At 35.7% G+C, this 12244-nt stretch overlaps 1 protein-coding gene across 13 annotated transcripts in view; it reads right to left on the bottom strand.

The window, feature by feature from the left end:
- LOC135843751 (ankyrin-3-like) overlaps positions 1 to 12244 on the bottom strand; it is a 72975-nt gene that overhangs the window by 23744 nt on the left and 36987 nt on the right. For 10 of the 13 annotated variants that reach the window (XM_065361742.1, XM_065361749.1, XM_065361740.1 and 7 more), the window contains 15 exons: positions 11802 to 11934; positions 11553 to 11716; positions 11315 to 11470; positions 11108 to 11236; positions 10829 to 11026; positions 10116 to 10412; positions 9850 to 10047; positions 9054 to 9350; positions 8840 to 8980; positions 8600 to 8755; positions 8426 to 8524; positions 8157 to 8354; positions 7881 to 8070; positions 6319 to 6414; positions 2214 to 2333 (listed from right to left, as the gene is read on the bottom strand). In XM_065361742.1, the coding sequence (XP_065217814.1) occupies positions 2214 to 2333; positions 6319 to 6414; positions 7881 to 8070; positions 8157 to 8354; positions 8426 to 8524; positions 8600 to 8755; positions 8840 to 8980; positions 9054 to 9350; positions 9850 to 10047; positions 10116 to 10412; positions 10829 to 11026; positions 11108 to 11236; positions 11315 to 11470; positions 11553 to 11716; positions 11802 to 11934 (2572 nt within the window). Of the gene's footprint in view, positions 1 to 2213; positions 2334 to 5310; positions 5712 to 6318; positions 6415 to 7880; positions 8071 to 8156; positions 8355 to 8425; positions 8525 to 8599; positions 8756 to 8839; positions 8981 to 9053; positions 9351 to 9849; positions 10048 to 10115; positions 10413 to 10828; positions 11027 to 11107; positions 11237 to 11314; positions 11471 to 11552; positions 11717 to 11801; positions 11935 to 12039; positions 12180 to 12244 lie in introns of those variants that run through there. The other 3 variants (XM_065361748.1, XM_065361746.1, XM_065361750.1) reach the window with 3 other exon arrangements.

Here is a 12244-nt window from a genome sequence, read left to right as displayed (position 1 = left end):
GATCGTATTAGTTGATAATTAATCGAGTTGATAGAATTTCGCTCAACAAATTCGTTATGCAATATTTTGTGAATTCGCAGAAATTCGCCAAAACGCTCATTAAAATCCATATATATATGTATCTCACTTAATGGCTTCACTATCATTTCAATCGAAAGTGGACAGAATTTCACATTTTTGACCACCTCATTTTCCAAAAATAAATCAAATTTGAGGACGAAATTTATCTTTGAAAATAGCAATTTTGTATGGCACAAAAATGGTTCTTTTAAAATTTAAAAAATAAGGAACAAAATTTCTCCACATTGACATAGAAAGCTGAAAGTTTGTATATGTAGGTATATCCCATTTTTGACATTCCACGCCGAATCGATTACAAATGGCTTCGAAATGTTTCTAGCAGTTCTGGAGTCTCCAGAAAATGTTTGTATGTTGAAATTTCGACAAACTTTTACGCAAAGCTAAAATTTACTAATTCATACCCTAATTTCAAAGTATACAGGGTGTCCGGCGAGTGGCAGTACAAACTTCACATTTGGATATACGAGTAACAGGGTACGAATAAAAAAGATCTAAGATAAACAAGTTGCCTATTTTGAAAATTGAAGGGGCAAAATACGTTTTCAAAATCTAGGAGCCAAAATCCAATTTTGACCATGAAGGTCAATAGTACGTATGTACTTTGAAAAATGAACAAAATACCCTATTATGAATTTTTGCCCAACTTGAAAATTAAAGGGGCTTCAAATGATCTTAAATTTCAAAAAATTGCGATGAAAAAAATAAATGCGGTATGTAATGAATACCTTACTACTACGTCAAAAAATAAACAAATTTTGTTATGATCATTTTTTTTCTTACTCTAAAATTTAAATAGTTTTAGAAGCTCAAGAATTTTCAATTTGCTGAAAATTTCATTAAATTTACAATTTTCGAGCCCCAAAAACTTTTTAAATTTTAGAGTAAGAAAAAACATGAACATACTAAAATTTGTTTATTTTTTGACCTAGTATTCATTTCATTTTTTTCATCGCGATTTTTTGAAATTAAAAATCATTAGTAGCCTCTTCAATTTGCAAGTTGGGCAAAAAGTCATAATAGGTAATTTTGTTAATTTTTCAAAGTACTATACCGACCCCCCATGATCAAAATTGGATTTTGGTTCTTAGATTTTGAAAACGTATTGTGTTCCTTCAACATTGAAAAATTCGCTGGAGGCTCCAGAAGTGCTCAAAACGACTCAGAACCATTTCCATTTCATTCGAAGAGTTGACGTTGAAAGTAAGGTAAGGGTACACCCCAAATTTCAGCTTTCTAGGTCAACTTGATGAAATTTTGATTTTTTCAAAATCATTTTTGGACCAGATTTGATTTTTTAAAATTCATCAAAAATCAGAAAATGCACTTCAGTGATTAAAATTTTAGCTGATGATGTGTTTTTGCATGCTCTTTTGATTTAGGATACCTCCTTTATAAGACGATTTCAGGAAAACACCAAATTGGCCTTTTTCGGGTAGGTAACCAGTCTAGGTAGTTCCTTAGTCTAGGGTGGTCCTTGAATATATGACAAAAAAAATCCCTCAAAGTGGTGACCTCTGGTGAGAAAATAATTCCCTATTTTTTATTTTTTCCATTTTTAAAAAACTCAGAATGAGTATCTCAATTCTCAAAAATTTGAAAAAATCCAACTTCAAAGCGAAATTTTCAAAATTCAAAAATTTCAAGTTCTAACACTTACAAAAAATCTCTTTTGAGTAAAATGAACTCTCATAAGAATTTTAACCCCATCCCTAGAAAACCAAGTCGGTCCCCCAGAATAGCTGAAATTCGTATTTTAGGTACATTAAATTTCAGCTATTTTAGGGGGTCATCTTGGTTTTCAATGGAGGTGGCTAAAATCGTCATGAGAGTTGAAATTTTGAAAATTTACAGTGAATTTGTATTTAATCAAATTTTTGAAAATTGATGAGCCCACCGTGGCCTGAATTTTTCAAAAATAAAAAATAGAGAATTATTTTCTCACCAGAGGTCACCACTTCGGGGGTTGGAAGGTAGGAAAATCCCAACTTTGAAAATAAGGACCACTCTAGTAGCCACATTTCAGAATTTTACCCCGCTGGAGCGAATTTCAAATTACCGGTTAATGTTCGTTGAATCGGAGATTCTCTTTTCTCCCAAACAAACCTAATCAACAGATTTTTTTCAAATCTCACCTGCTGTCGTATCGTATCTATCTTCTTTGGACGTATCAATCGGTAAGGAATCATCACCAAGACTCTTCATCTCATCGATGGTCAAATATCTGTACGACTGTTCATTGGTAGCATCTTCGCCTACAACAGAAAAATGGAAAAAATTCGTATCATTAAACTCGATCAATTCAATTTCCCACGCACAGTTCTTTCAGTTTCAAACGACCGACATGATAAAGCTCTGCCAAAGGTCATCCTGCGACTACCGTAACGTAATGAAAGTATCAACTAAATGAATTAACCAAGTTGAAATAACGCGTGAAATCGATTCGATTTTTTAGACCAGGGAGCTTCGCGACTCGTCAAATCCGATGCCCATAGCTCTAAATGCTCGTGGGGGTAGCTCGAGCACGCGGACACCGTGCAACGCAATCAGGAAATGATTACGCATAGTTGACCGGATCTGTCAATCCTCATTCAGTATTTTATTATTTCCAAAGTACTACACCCTACAGTATACCTAAATTTAACACGCAAGCCAACTCTTACTACCCACTGCAAATCAATCCGAAGCCAATACCATTCACACGAGATATACGTTTACGTACAATATTGAATATTACGAGTACGATACGAGTATATGTATACTGTAAAAAAATTTCAACACTTATTAACAAAATGATCGTAAAATTTTATGTACGTAACGTGGCTACCGAGGAGTGCGTGTTTGTGAGAGAGTGTACATTACGAGCTACGAGGTGAAAAAAAGCATAATCTACGTAAACTGTAGATAGGCTATATATCTATTCTATACATATACATGTGCCAATGAAGGCACTCAACAAATTACAAATGCAATACCTACACTACTCACAACGATGGCTCTACTGTTCGAGAGCCACACACAAGTATATAGGTATGCAATACCAATACATATACTACTTAGAACTTGGAAGGTATCTTGGAAAACAACAATTTTTTTTTTCTTTTCAACGAAGCAATAAATTTGTAATTTATGACCCATCGTCGAATGAAAATTAGTGATAAGGATGAAACGCTAATAAATACGTTCCGCGATGGGATACGATTGATAATTCGGTTAACCGTAGCTGCAAAATGTGCGTATTGTACTTTTCACGGAATTTTGAGACAAAACAAATAATACTCGTATTCGTATTCTAGCGAATACGTACGCGGTTATCGGCGCGAAAAATCGTCCGAATTATTGGCACGACGGAGTCGAGTGCTGTAGGTTAGGTACATTTTCACTTTACCAAGTGCGAGCCGGCCATGAGAGGCTGTTCGAACAATAGTAAACTTGACATTGTTTTCAATGTCGAATTTATCACCTAATATTTGCCACTTTCAATTCAAAACAAACACGAATGAATTAGTAGGTAATTGTTACAATTAAGAGCTAAAATCATTTTCTAAAATTCTTGAAAAAAAATATGAAAATTTGGGAAAACTTTTCTTCAGCCCCCCCCCCCCAAATCAGCATTGATTGAGGAATAATGCGAAAACGTCCACATAAATAATCAATCAAATATTTTTAGAACATAAACTGTGGTCATTTTTTGTTCGTTGGAAACAATAAAACACGTAGAAAGTGAAATGAAATCAAAGTATTCTTGAGAAAATTTATTCAGATCGGTGGTCATAAGAAAGAGCAAAGAAGAGCTTGCTCAGCTTGCCACATTCGCTCTTTCGCAATCGAGAAACTGGGATCACTTTTGGAGCGATGGGGACCAAGATTCAAGCTTCAAAACCTCATTTCTAGTTACGGTTTCACCAAAAGTGGGTATATAATGAACAATATCGAAATTTGGATTTCAGAAATCAAAAACTGTTTCATCACAATGAAAAATTACCTTTTTTAAATCTAAAAAATCCCTCCTAAAAAAATGATATTTCAACAAAATATTGAGCATAACTTACCTATTAAAAACATCAACTCATAAACAAATGACGTAATCAAACTTTTAAAGCTTGATTACTGCAAAAAAAAAATGAACTTCAGGTATTTTGTACTTAATTTTAGCCACACCTTAATTAATGAATATTCATTCTCAACGTTGATATGTTTCTGGATTGAGAGGCTACCTATATTACACATTGAAATTTTGGCTCATTCCAACTGATTGAGCACCTAAACTATTATAAAAAGATTTTTTTCTCAAAAATGCAAAAATGTTTGGAAATTAATAAATTTTTCAATCAATTTTTTCATTTTTTAAAAGTTTTTTCTCAATATTTCTACACATTTGAACCTTTTTGCTTTGAAATTTTGGGATTTTCGAAAATGTTTACTTGAGATCAATCAATGAACGAAACATACCTACCCAGCGGATTTTGAAGATGTCTAAAACGAAAGTTTTTCGTTCGTATTCTAATCCAATGACTTTCCCTAATTTCGACTCCATTACATAAAATTCCTTTCCGTCAACCTAACCTAACCTAACACAAACAACTTCATTAAGGCTACTCTCACGTCCTTCAGACACTAAGAACTTGGAAAAAACTCACTCATCACTCTTACCTATTCTTTTCACTCGAATAAAAATTGTAATCCTAATTCGTTATTAATCTCGCAGATCAAATCGAAACCCAAATCCTCTCATTCTTCCACGCTCTCCTTTGCCGCACCTCATAAGTAGTAAAACCTACGTTTACGAAATACCGTCAAGTTCGCAACAAAATAGCGCGTTTCGGGAAGAAAACACAGTGATACAGAAAGACATAAGAGAGAGAAAAACTCGGCCAATAATTTTGAACATATTAAACACTTGGCAATGGCGCAAAATATGCAAAGAAATAGCACAACGTGTGGCGGCGCGGGCGACTCGCTTTTTATATAATTATTTTCATGAATCATACAAGCTATTAGCGCAATGTAAATTTTGTATGCACGAGGAATTAATTTAAAAATTTATAATATATGTTTTCTTAAAATTGCATTTCGTCGTCGTCGGTGCAGTTGAACATGTAAACGTAGGCAGATCAACCTATCGTGAAATTTTGCTACGCTGCTCCGGAGATCTCTCGAGGAAACTGTTCCTCTAATTTGAAAACCATTGAGGGCAAAAATCATAGGAAGCTTTGAAAAAAATATCTATACCTTTTAAACTTTTCTTGTCACTTTTTTTATCAACTTTCTTATCTTTTTTCTTATCAGCTTTACGCGTACAAGCACAACATCCCAAACACGAACACATTTTCATTGAAAGGGATAGCCGCACGGAAATTCACACACACACCGACACTACGAAACTCAAAAAAAAAGGCACCAGTCAACTACGACATAGGAAAAAAAACGCACGCTTTCCGATACACCGATATCTAATTAATTTATACGGGGATTACGACGAAAAATCTTTCTTGTAAACCGACTCGAGCATAAATGAAGATAGCCAGAAAAAAAGTTGGTCTCTCGCACACGCGCACCATTCATCAGAGCTCACACAGACACCGACGAACGCACACGCACCCATATACATATTGGCACTTCATCAAGAGACTCAACGCAACTGATATTAATTATACGGCAAATTATGTTTTCTAAACACTACACCCTGTTCTCTCCCTTCTTCCATCGATGTTAATGATAATAGTAAATTTACGACAAAAAAAAGAGAACAGCCCATGGACGAGATCGAACGATTTAGTCGCTCGAACTTTTCGAAAACAGATATCAAATCGTCGATATACACAGTGTACGTACAATGTCGACAAACATCTGTTACACTCCATCAATTAGGTACAAATAAACCGCAGATCTACGCTAGTAATTTAGGTCAAACCTTGGCAGGCGTTGGAATAAAAACTTCTACCAAAAAGTATGTAGCACCATCAACCATCATAGTACGTTTTTATAACAATTACTTTTTCCAGATTGCACGACAGATGTGGACGAGAACACCAGAAAAGCTTTAAAGATACCTTTACCTACAAAATTTAACTACATACATCGTCCCACACTGCAGGATTTTCACTCGCGAATCAAAATTAATTCGCATGTACGATTTAAAAAAAAGATCTACCAGAGAAGAGCAACGAATTAAGAAAAAAAAAAGGTAAGCAGGCAACGTGGTGTGTGAAGCGTGCAACTTGGTCAGCATGAACTTACGCATAAATAACGTGTTTTTCTCGTAATATTGCAAATACAACGTGCTATCGCACATACGACTCATCGTGCCATTTGCCGCCATATACACTTCGTCTCCTGATAATACATAAATAACACAAACCACACATAATATGCTAAATCAACTTTTTACAGCTGAGTCAAATAAATACATACATACATAGAATACGATACATACGCGTAGATACAATTTAGTTTGTGGTAGGTGCCTATACCTAGACCTACATATATCAAATAAACTAATAAATGAGGGTGACAGGTGATACAAATTTCAATACAAAAGGATCAACCAATTCCTCAATATAAATTTACTGTATTTTTTTTCGAGAAAATCGATAATCGAGCGACTTACGAAGGTAAAGGATACGTAATATTCGATTTGAAAACGGTCTTGTCGAGACCCAAATTCAGTCATCAAAAGCTTCCACTGGCATTTTACTGCCAGAATACGTTAGTATGACTAACAGAAGAGCTACGTGTAAGTAATAACATTAGATCAAGATCAAAAAATTCTATCAAAACGATTTCGGCAAGCTCTGTTAATTTAACAGAAAACTACCCAATGTCAAGAGTATTAAGTTCTGTATCAATTGCTCCAGATTGAAAAGACTAGCAGTCTTCTCAAGCATTATCTGATGAAGAAATGTTCATGTTAGCATTTCCCTCATTTGCATGGGGCGAAGTAATGCAAATTTTTATGCTCGTACTTCTTATTTTTATTTTTGAAAAAAAAAAAACATGTTTGTTATCATCTTGCATACCTTATTGTAAAATTTTTCTGTTGAGAGCTTTCATAATAAAAAAAAAAAAAAAAAGGAAATTTTGAGCTTTGACATATTTACATTCTTCTTCGGCGGGTTCGGCTTAGAAAATCCACACAATCGTTTTCAGGGAATCTTCGTCTTCCAAAGTCAGAATTGCTAAATTTCATTTTTTTTCACATCACGATCTAATTTTTTAGCTTAACATTTCGCACAAAGATTTCGACGACATTCAAAAACTTCTGACGTCACTAATAATACCGATTTTCGCGATACATTCAACAACTCTGGTTATGGTTCACTTCAAAAAACCAAAAATAAAATACCGCCATACTTGACACACTTCTGATACACATTCCAGTAAAATTCAATATTTACTTTTGATATCATTGGCCTAAATCCTAGATGCGGTAATACCAAACGATAAGAACGAAAGGTAGAAAGAGAAAAAAATCACTAAAAGTAAACAATCGTACCGACGCGAACGTTGATAACGAATAAAATACTCCATTTACCCGAAAACCTCGATACAACTGGATATTAAAACCGTCATAACAATCACAACTCATGAAACATTTTCAGAAATAAATAACCACTGCGCACAAGGGTGACTATCGAAACACTGACAAAAAAAACAACGTTAAGTCAAGACGAAATAGAAATACAAATCATTACTCATTGATACTTTCGCACATCTTCAATACAATTAACCTTTGACAAGCGATAAAAAATCGATATTCATCAATTAAGAACCGTTTGTATGCTAAACACGAAGTCGCTTACCTCCTTCGTCTTCCGAATCGGACATGAAGTTTTCTTGCATCGTCTCCGGCGCAACAACTTTGTATTTCTCGTCGCCGGTAGGGGCAGCTGCGACGGGAGGAGCTTTGGTGTTATCGGTGACATTTTTCAATACTTCGACCACACTGATGTAGCCCAATTTTTGAGCGATACACAAGGCAGTTTGTCCTTGCTGTAAAACAACGTCATAATTTAGTACGGGTTTGTACAAATACAAATACGTTGAATAATGATTACCATCACATTCGTTTTACTAACGTTATTTTTGGTGTCAGGTGAAGCTCCATTATCCAATAAGACGGCTACGATGGCCGAATTTCCTTGCTGAGCAGCCTGGTGCAAAGGTGTGTAACCGGTCGACGTAGCAGTATCAACTTTTGCCTTGTTTGATAATAAGAACCGAACCATATTCAACTGCCCAAAATGACTGGCAATATGCAACGGAGTATACCCGGCCTAGACGAAAAAATCATACATTTATAATATCTGAAAAGCACTTAAATACTAGGAATTTCTCAAAAACTCACCTTGGTCACATTATTCACATCGGCGCCATTCTTTACCAAAATTGTAGCAACGTCGACGCAATCTTCTTGAGCGCATAAATGTAATGGAGTCAATCCATTCTACGATAGAAAAGAAAAATCAACGTATTAATAATCGATGATACGAGATTTAATATTTAAACCATTGTAACTAACCTTAGAACTATGATTAACATCGGCTTTATGTTCCAACAGTAAATTAGTCATGTCGACGTGCCCTTCTTGAGCAGATAAATGCAAAGGTGTAAATCCGGCTTTCGACTCAGCTCCGGCATTAGCTCCGTATTCCAATAACATGGCTGCTATATCCATCTAGAAATCAATTCACGAATATTAGCGTATCTTATCAGTATATTGACCTTAGATAAGCGATACGATTTTTAATGCAATCCTTACTTGATTCTTCTTAGCAGCGATATGTAAAGGCGTATGACCATTTTTAGCGGTAGCGTGAGGCGATGCTCCTTTATCCAGCAACAATAAAGCTATACCTTGATGGTCGTAATGACTAGCGACGTGTAATGGAGTGACGCCATTCTGAAATGGGAAAAAACTTGGGTCAGTTTTCGGTTTATCGACAGATTTTTCAATTTTTACCGCTGGTACTGACCTTTCCCTGTGCGTCGACTGGAGCTCCGCGTTGTAATAATAATGTGGCGATACTAGATCGTCCATATTTGGCAGCTAAATGCAAAGGAGTGAATCCTTTCTTAGTGGTGGCTGTCATTGAAGCGTTATTTTCGAGCAGAGCTTGAGCTACCTCTTCTTGGTCCTCTTTGGCGGCGATGTGCAACGATGTGTATAAATCTTTGGTTACTGAATCTACATTTGCGCCGTGTTGCAACAGTAGCATGACGATGTCGGTATTTCCAAGTCGAGCTGCGATATGAAGAGGAGTTTGCTGTTCCTGAGAAAAGAAGTGTGAAATTAAATTTAAAGTAAAGATATTCGATATGGATTAAATTTAGGAACCCCTGCAAACTCGATTTTGTATAAAATTAAATTATTCTCAAGACTTCAAAAAAAAAAACAAAAAAAGCGCTACTTATTTTGTTTAAATTAATTAAAATATTAATCAACGAAAATTTGCAGTCTGTACCTACGAGATGGGAAAATCTGTCTATTACTAACTCTATTAGCTACACTGAAAAGTCCACAACAGTGGAATATTGATAATATTGCGAACCTTTCGAGTTCGTTAACTGCGGAATTTCTGATTCTCAAAAAAAATCTCGAAAACAAGCCGGTATTTTTTCTGTGATTTTAGATTACTCAATTAGATTAGTATCTATTTAAAAAAAAAAAAAAAACCTCGAAAGAAAAAGCTACGAGTGACTCATTGGGAACAAAATGGTAAAGACACCAATGACATCTGAATAATCAAATAACTTCACTAAAATACCAACCCTCGCTTTAGCATCGACTTGAGCTCCATTTCTCAATAATATTCGAATAATATCAGTTTGATTAGCCCGGGAAGCTAAATGCAACGGTGTTTCTCCGCGTATAGTCGAAACATCTGGATTAGCTCCGCACTGCAGTAAGTAAATGACGATATTCATGCATCCCATGAAACTGGCCACATGCAACGGCGACAATCCCGACTAAAAAAACATCGTAAATTATTTTTTTCGAAAACATTTCCATCATATGGTACAACAGTTCGACAAACCTCGGTCGTAGCTTCGATCGAGCCGCCATGTTTGAGCAATAATTCGACGATCTTGACTCGGTTCTTTTTACAAGCAATGTGCAAAGGCGTGAATCCATTCAATGCTCTAGCATTCGGATCTGCTTTTCTGTCTAAAAGTAATTTAGCGACGGAAACGTGTCCGCAGTGAGATGCTACATGAAGAGCGGTCAGATAATCGACTGTTACATCGTCGACGGGAGCACGATGCGACAGCAAGACTCGAGCTGCTTCGACGTGATCGCCTTGAGATGCCATGTGAAGAGGAGCCAAACCATTCTGCGACAATAAATCAAAAAATTAATTTCAGGAATTAAGTACGAATAACAAAACGATATAAAATAAATCGAAGGATTAATCCGTATGATCTTTTCTATGATAGCTAATATCGATAAGTTATCGCCATCGACATCAATCTGGTTACCATACAGCAGATAACGCCGGAATAAATTTTGAATAAAAATAAACATGTTTATATTTTTATAGATCAATATTCCTCGCTAAGATTCTTCGAGCAACGACTACAAGAGATAATAATTTGCTGATGTATCAAAGCGATAATGTCATTAGCACAAATCGGTGTACATAGCTAGGTACTTTACGAGGAAAACTGTTGCTAAATTCCTCTTTCAACAAACTGATTTCGAGAAAATAAACATACGCGATAAGATAAGTCAACAATTGTTCTGAATTACTTTCGTTTTCGCTGTAATAGGCGCGTGTCTCTGTAGCAAAGTATCGACAACTTGTTCGTGTCCGGATCGAGCAGCACAATGTAAAGGCGTCAAGCCATCTCGAGTTTTAGCAATAATACTGGCTCCTTTATCCAATAATAAAATCACCATATTATTTCTCCCCCATTTAGCAGCCACATGAAGAGGTGTGATATTATGCTGAAAAAATACAGGCGTTTTAAAATCATCACGAAGGATATACAGAGCCAGAGACAATCAAACAACTGAAAAAAGACATACCTTGGCGGCATAATTCACATCGGCACCTTTGGCGAGTAGAAGACTAGCAATGGCATCATTACCATAATGAGAAGCAATGTGTAAAGGTGTGAATCCACTCTTGGACGTAATATCAGGATTATGTTCGCTCTAAAAAAAATATATATATCACAATAAAATTCTCGTTCGAAACAAAAACCAATGACATTTCATTCACGTAAGACTCACTTGGAGAAGTAAAGCTGCGGCCTTACAGTCATCTTTCTTAGCTGCTATGTGTAACGCTGGTAATTTAATCTTGCCTCTTGTATCGTTCTCCAGTAATTCGGTAACTACTTTATCGTGTCCTTGTTGCATGGCCACTGCAAGTGGCGTAAATCCGTCCTGCATGTCAAGAAAACTCGGGTAAATATTTATTTACATAGCTTTGAATTATTATCTACGATTCTTCCACTGAACAACGTACCTCTGTTGCTAAACTCTGATTAGCTCCATTATTAAGTAAATATCTGACAACCCTTTCATGATTTTCTTGGGCTGCCATATACAAAGGAGTGAATCCGCTTTGACTTTGTAAATTAACCGATGCACCATGTTCGATTAATAATTTCACAACTTCTTCTTGACCAGCTATACGACAAAATAACGTTGAAATATTAACCACGATGCAAAAAACTTGATCATCGTTAATCTGTTTACAAAATTTTTGACATACCAAGAGATGCAATATGCAAAGCTGTGTTTCCTTTTTTCGTAGCAGCATCGACGTTCGCTCCTCGTTTCAGTAATTCGGCGGCTACCTCGACATGGCCATCTTTGGATGCTAAATGCAAAGCATTCAGACCATTCTGTAACAAAATAAAGCGATTATAAACTAACTGTGTAACAAGACTATGCTTATAACAATTATCATACTTAGTACGGCAATTCGCCGGTAATAATCCACAACATACCAAAGTCAACCTACAGTGCACAAATTGTACACAACACAATTATGATTTCTCAGAACAATCATAAAGTGTAACGCTATTTTTATTAACCAATTTGACATCTTAATCCTACATAGTACCTATTAATTTAATTAGGTATTTCGAACAGTTTTTAAATTTGAAAAATTGAAACACATTGTACTCGAACTCAATCAAATCACGTTCCGCG

Source organism: Planococcus citri, chromosome 4 (assembly GCF_950023065.1).
Source record: "Planococcus citri chromosome 4, ihPlaCitr1.1, whole genome shotgun sequence".
Lineage (NCBI taxonomy): Eukaryota > Metazoa > Arthropoda > Insecta > Hemiptera > Pseudococcidae > Planococcus > Planococcus citri.
This window is presented reverse-complemented; position numbering and strand designations above follow the sequence as displayed.